Source organism: Phalaenopsis equestris, unplaced genomic scaffold (genome assembly GCF_001263595.1).
Source record: "Phalaenopsis equestris unplaced genomic scaffold, ASM126359v1 Scaffold219149, whole genome shotgun sequence".
NCBI classification, from domain to species: Eukaryota; Viridiplantae; Streptophyta; class Magnoliopsida; order Asparagales; family Orchidaceae; genus Phalaenopsis; species Phalaenopsis equestris.
This window is the reverse complement of record NW_018237541.1, coordinates 730,037-736,329: the sequence shown is the minus strand read 5'-3', so window position 1 is coordinate 736,329 and position 6,293 is coordinate 730,037. Positions and strand designations below refer to the sequence as shown.

Sequence of the window (6,293 nt, the reverse complement as noted above, 5' to 3'; positions counted from 1 at the left end):
GGAATGCCGCGCACATATTTCCGGCCAATCCCAGCTGCAAGCCCACATCATACAGCTTCGCCTCCCACCTGCCAACAAGAAATCAATCAGTCTCAATTTCATAAATACATGACAGAATGATACTAATTAGTTCATCTCTTCTGATCATTCTTACAGTTTCTCTCCATACTCTGCAGCAAGCTTAGAGCTGACGTCTGAAAGACCGCCTGTTATGTACGTGTACAAAGCCCAGATGACCAGGATCATAAACATGATGCAGAAGACGAGCTCAACTCCGGTGATCACCCCAAGCGGCCCTCTCACCATTGCCGGCCTCCGCCACGCTCTCAGCCGCCGGATTAACCCTCCACCTCCACTAAACCCTCCTCTGTAATAAAAATTCAAATTTTCAGAGCTCTGCTACAATATTCTTTTCATTTATGTAAGAAATTTGAGACCTTGAACGATTTTTCTCCATTAAATGGAGATAAAGGCAGCCCACGACAGCAATGAACAGGATGGGGAATGTAATGATCAGAATCCAAGTCCCTGCGTGCAGCCATTAGTTAATAATAAAGACATTGAATCATGGACTGCATTCTTCACCATTCCTGCAAAAGAAAAGGTTTTGAAATTACCTTGCATTCCGAGGAAGGTGGAGATGGTTGCAGATTCGAGCTTGGAGCTCCATTTGTCTCTGTAAATCCTGGTGGGCATGACAGCCCATATCATTAACCAACCCAGGAACAGCAGACCGAGGAGAGCTCTCATGGCGGACAAGTACAAATGGGGATTTCTCATGTATCCCATTTGCTTCATCTTCTACCTCTCCAGTTATCTGCTGTTCCTCTTCCTCTATTATTCGTTGAGCTGGTTTAAGTTGCAGGGAGCATGTGCTATGTTTATATAGGTGTTCTGGCCTGGGCAGCGAAGATTAGGCTTCTGATTCCCTAGTTTTTGGGCATCTGGTTAATTAAATTACACAACGTGACATTAAGGTTACTGATCAGATGCGAAATTCATATGACAATAGTAATTATTTGATTCAAAAAAATTATTATTAATATTTCAATCATAATGTGCCACGTGATGATTCTGCCCCGTCATACATCAGATGCGAAATTCATATGACAATAGTAATTATTCGATTCGAAAAAATTATTATTAAGACTCCAATCATAATATGCCACGTGATGATCCTGCCCCGTCATATATTAAACTATTTAGTTTTTGTTATTCTGTGGAGTCAGATCGTACACATGACGCATTGTGATTGAAGTCCTCATGCAATTTTGCATCAAAACTCTTGACCAGACATTGAAGTTTATTTCATTTGAAAAATAACATTTTTAAAAGATTTAAAGTAATGGAAAAATCATTAATTTCGTATACGTTGTTAACAAAGCACAAGAATAAAATATATTAGACACTTTAATTTTCTATTAATTATTCAGACGTACGGAGTCCAGTCCGTCCAATGCAGGAAATATTTTAAGGTCCGTACGAGGATTTCAGACATGAACTGGGTTGTATTTAGAGGAGAATGCATTGATCGGCTGGGCCAGCTCTCCTGCTCAGCAATGCCCAGGCAGGAACGGCAGCTTATAATTGCGATTTAATATTCATCAGGCTAACTGAAGTGGCATGATTAGTTAATAAATATCATATTCATCAATCAAATAGTTATAGTCTTAATGGCGCACTATATATTAGTAAATGTCAAAACAGCCCAAGCCTAACAAAATTATAATTTTAGCACTGGGCAGCCAGGATAGAAGATGGGGCGTGGCACAGAGCATGAACAGAACGCAAAATGAGTCCAGGATCTAGTTTTTGGTGCTGTTGTCTTTGAACAATTTAAACCTGCCTTGCACGTTTAGGATAGTGCTCACGTGCTCGTATGGACAGGATTACAAGTCATGATGCTTTGTTTCAAGGGGGATGATGTAAATTTGTCTAATAAAAAGACTCATGGACAGAGAGCAGAGGAGAAGAGATCGGGAAAGACAGGATGCGTCAAGACCTTGAGTGATGAAGTGAGGAGCGAGAGATATTGCAAGAGTGTTTTTCTTTTCTATTCATTGGTTTAATAGAGAGGAAATGATTAAGTTGTATGCGGGAGAAACTCTGTGGAGTAGAGCAAGGATTCTTCCAACTTTTTTGTTCCAAACTATGTGTAAACTTTGTTTTATATTTTTGATGAATGATTTCATACTTTCATTCAACATGTATCATATCTAATGTGTATTTCTCCCAAGGATTAAGATATAGGAAATGACGATTTGATCCATTAATTTGTATACCTTTAAAATTTTCATTTGATATTTGATTTGTTAACCTTATATGCTTAATTTACTTATAAATTGGCCATTTAGAAATTTAAAATAAGTTCTCTTCTAGTACTGCAAAAGTAGGCTAGTGAAATAATTAGGATAGCATACTTAGGTGAATTAGAATAGAAATATTGCTGCTAAATTAGTGCAATCCTTTTTGAAAATTTACAAACACTAGGAATTTTGCATGATTAAGGGAACTTAATTCTAATATGAAATCACAATGCTTCTTATGAAGTTAGGGGAGGCTAAGGTGTAGAGTTTTTTCCTGATTATCACCTAATTTAGGGTTTAGAGGATTGTTCTAAATTTCTTAGGTCCAATTTAAATGAGATTGATTAATATATTTGAAACCTTTCTCTCGAAACATAGTTAGGATTTTCTTTTACAAAATTAGGATTCAGTCAAATTAAAAATTCAACATAACTTCAGCTTTTCAAGCTGGACTTAGGGCTAACAAATTAGAACTTTTCTTATTTAAAAATTTTAAAAAGCTCATCATGTGATTGATACACAAATTCAAATTCATATATTACTTTGGTGACATGTTTACTTGTGTGATTGTCACATACCTAACAACACTTTGAGTATCAATTTTTTAGCATCGTTATCGAAGAACAACATTAAATCTCTATGTCTAGAAGAATTTTAGTTGAATTGTTAGGGTTTTTATTTGAAACTTATCGTGTCATATTTTTATTATATTTTAATTGATATTATTTATTTTAGAAAATAAAAAAATGTTTGATTTTATTGGTTTCTATTATTTTGTATATATTCATGCCTTATCATATTTCTACAAATATGTGTGAATATTTGTGTTTTACAAAATTTAGGGCCACACATGCGAATATTTGTGTTTCATAAAATTTAGGGTCACACACTTGTCATTTCTAATTTCGCATGTGTAGAATCAGAACTATAAATCTTTTATATTTCAACTTAAAAAAAGTAAAAAAATGAAAAATCACAAAACTAAAAAAAAACATTTAATACTGGCAAATCATCATGAAGAATGTTCAGACCCTTTGGTGAGTATGCCAACCCATCAGTAGAGAAAACTAACTTGATTATTAATAGCCATTCATAGAAGCCGCTAAGTTTTAAACTTAGCATGGCATCATCCAAATGGTTCAGAACAACAAATTTGGGAATTGGCAGTAGAGTAACCTAGCGTATACTTCACCAACTTTTTATTATTGTGTGCTATCTCCAGGTATAAAAGTGTCTCCAATGATGTCTTTAGATTAAAGCTAATTCTTTACTCACGTAGTGATATGTTTAAGATTTGGTTGAACTCCTTAGCATAAAGGTTGATTATCAATTGAAATAACCTGACTAAAAAATTCCTGGCAAAATATTTTCCTCCATCTAAAGTTGCCAAAATTTAGGAATTATAGTTAGATGGAGTGTCAATTTATGAAACTTGTGATAAATTCAAAGAATTACTTAGGAAGTGCCCTTACCAAACACTAATTGATTGACTTATCTTTCAAACATTTTACAATGGATTAATGAGATTGTTAAGATCAATTATAGATGTTGAAACTGAGGGATCCCTTATGTCCAAACTATTTGAGGATGTTTATCCACCACTAATTATAGAGAAGGATATGAATTATTTTCAATGACCCTCTAAGAGAGTTAACCTCAGAAAGGTGACCGATGTCCATGATATAGATGTTTAAACAATCCTAACTTCACATGTAGTCATTTAGGCTTAAATCCAACAATAAGCTCACTAACAATAGAAGATGATATATATGAAAAAATAGTAAATTTTAGTGCTTCTATGGAGTTTATGAATGCAATTAATAACATACCTAATAGCCCATACTCTAACATATATAAAATTGGATAGAGGAATCACTCAATTTTTTGTTGGAGCAATAATCAAAACATGGGATATTTAGTGAGGTAGCAACCAACCCAACCTAATAAGTAATTAGAATAACCATAGCAATATCAATCGAATGAATCCTAGACCTAACTGCCAGCCAAAATTTACATCCAATACTCAGTTCAAAGAAAACAAATTATCTTTAAAATAAATAATATTATATATGGGGAAAAAATTACAAATCATGTTGCAGCCATAAGAAAAATTGAAAATCAAGTGATTCAATTAGCTAACTTCTTGAGTGAGAGAACCTAAGGGACATTACCAAATAACACAAAGGTGAATCCAAAAGACCAAAAAGTAGAGCAGTGCAATGTCATTGGACTTAGGAGTGGGAAGGAGCTAAAGAAAATTATTAAGGAGGACTACAACAAACAAGAACAACTATAGTTTAATGGACTTAAAGAAAAATCTACTTTAAGTCTTAAGAAAAAAAGCCTCGTAACCTAGAAGAGAACATGGGAACAAGAGAGTTTTTCCTCAGAGACTTCTAAAGCATAAATTTGTCCAACAATTCTCTAGATTTTTAGAACTATTTAAGAATCATACCTTTAACATTCCATTTTTGGAAGCTCTTGAATATACATCTAACTATGTTAAATTAGTAAAAGTTATTTTAAATTAAAAACACAAGCTAGGAGAATTTGATATCATAACCCTAGGTAAAGAGTGCAGTGTTATTATCCAAAGACAATTGCCCCAAAAGCTGAAAGATCTTAGTAGTTTTACCATTCCATGCATGATGAGGGGGATAAATTTTTGAAAATCGTTATTTGGCATTGGAGCTAGTATCAACCTCATGTCTTTATCACCCTTTAAGAGACTAGGTTTAAGTGATTCAACCTATAATTGTAATCCATTAAGTAGTTGACCATTCTTTAACTTATTATAATTGTGTTATAAAAGGAGTCCTTCTGAAGATAGATAAGGTCATATTCTCAGTAGATTTTCTTGTATTAGATATGGAGGATGATACAAAGATTCTAATTATTTTTTGGAAAATCATTTCTTGTAACTAGCAAAACAAATATTAACTTACAAAAAAACTAAATAACTATTAGAGTTTATGGTCAAGATTTAATTTTTAAAATCTATAATCATATTCCTATACTTATTTATCCCTCTAAAGGGTGTTGTAGATTGAAATTAGAGAAGTTGCAAGACATGTAGAACAAGCAGAATGAGAGTCAGAGGTTAAGTACAATTCAAAGAAATGATAAAGTGGGATAAAAAATGAATGATACATGGAAGTATTTGAGATGATTAGAATATTAAGAGAATGACTAAGAACTACTAATAAGTTAATTTGATCATGTAGAAAAATTTTAGGAATGATTTGACTGTGTCAGGCTGAGGACATAAACTATGCGCTACTTGGGAGAAAACTTAAGTGTTACCTTGTGGTGTGATTTCATATTTGCTTTTCTTTATGTTGTATGTGTGCACTCTATTCAGGTTGATGACATAAAGCATAATGCTTATTGGGAGTAAAAATAATGTATCTTCTCTTGCTTTGTTATGTGCATGTGTATGTTTTTGCTAGTTTGTTTCTCTAGAGCCGCCTACATCTCACTTTTGTTTAGGAGCACAATGATTATGAGGACAATATGCCTAATGTATTTGTAGTTTTAAATTTTAATCCTATCACTCCTCGGTCAATGTTTGGATTACATGTGATTGTTTGTGATATGTTATTATTATTTATTTCCTTACTTATTATAGTAAAATGTTCCATGTGGGTCGTCTGGTCATGCATCTATCCTTGTATAATAAAAAAGTCACTTTGTAACTCTTGCATTTGATCATATAGATTTTGGATTACATGTGATTGTTTGTGATATGTTATTACTATTTATTTCCTTACTTATTATAGTAAAATGCTCCATGTGGGTCGTCTGGTCATACATCTATCCTTGTATAATAACAAAGTCACTTTGTAACTCTTGCATTTGACCATATAGATCTGTTGACCTCACTTTTGGTTGAGGTCTAGAAATTTCTTTAGTAGCCTAGGTCTAGCCATAGGACTTTCTTACTGACTAGTCTTAGAAAACTAGAGAAGGTACCCTCACCATTAGAAA

General features: G+C 33.4%; 1 protein-coding gene across 1 annotated transcript in view; it reads right to left on the bottom strand.

Annotated features, from left to right (window-relative positions):
- LOC110037397 (ferric reduction oxidase 2-like) overlaps positions 1-750 on the bottom strand; it is a 4,835-nt gene extending 4,085 nt beyond the window's left edge. The window contains exons 1-4 of the mRNA XM_020742038.1: positions 618-750; positions 438-528; positions 155-367; positions 8-68 (exon numbers count right to left, since the gene is read on the bottom strand). Coding sequence (XP_020597697.1) covers positions 8-68; positions 155-367; positions 438-528; positions 618-750 — 498 coding nt within the window. The remainder of the gene's footprint in view (positions 1-7; positions 69-154; positions 368-437; positions 529-617) is intronic.
- Between the last annotated feature and the right edge of the window lie 5,543 nt (positions 751-6,293).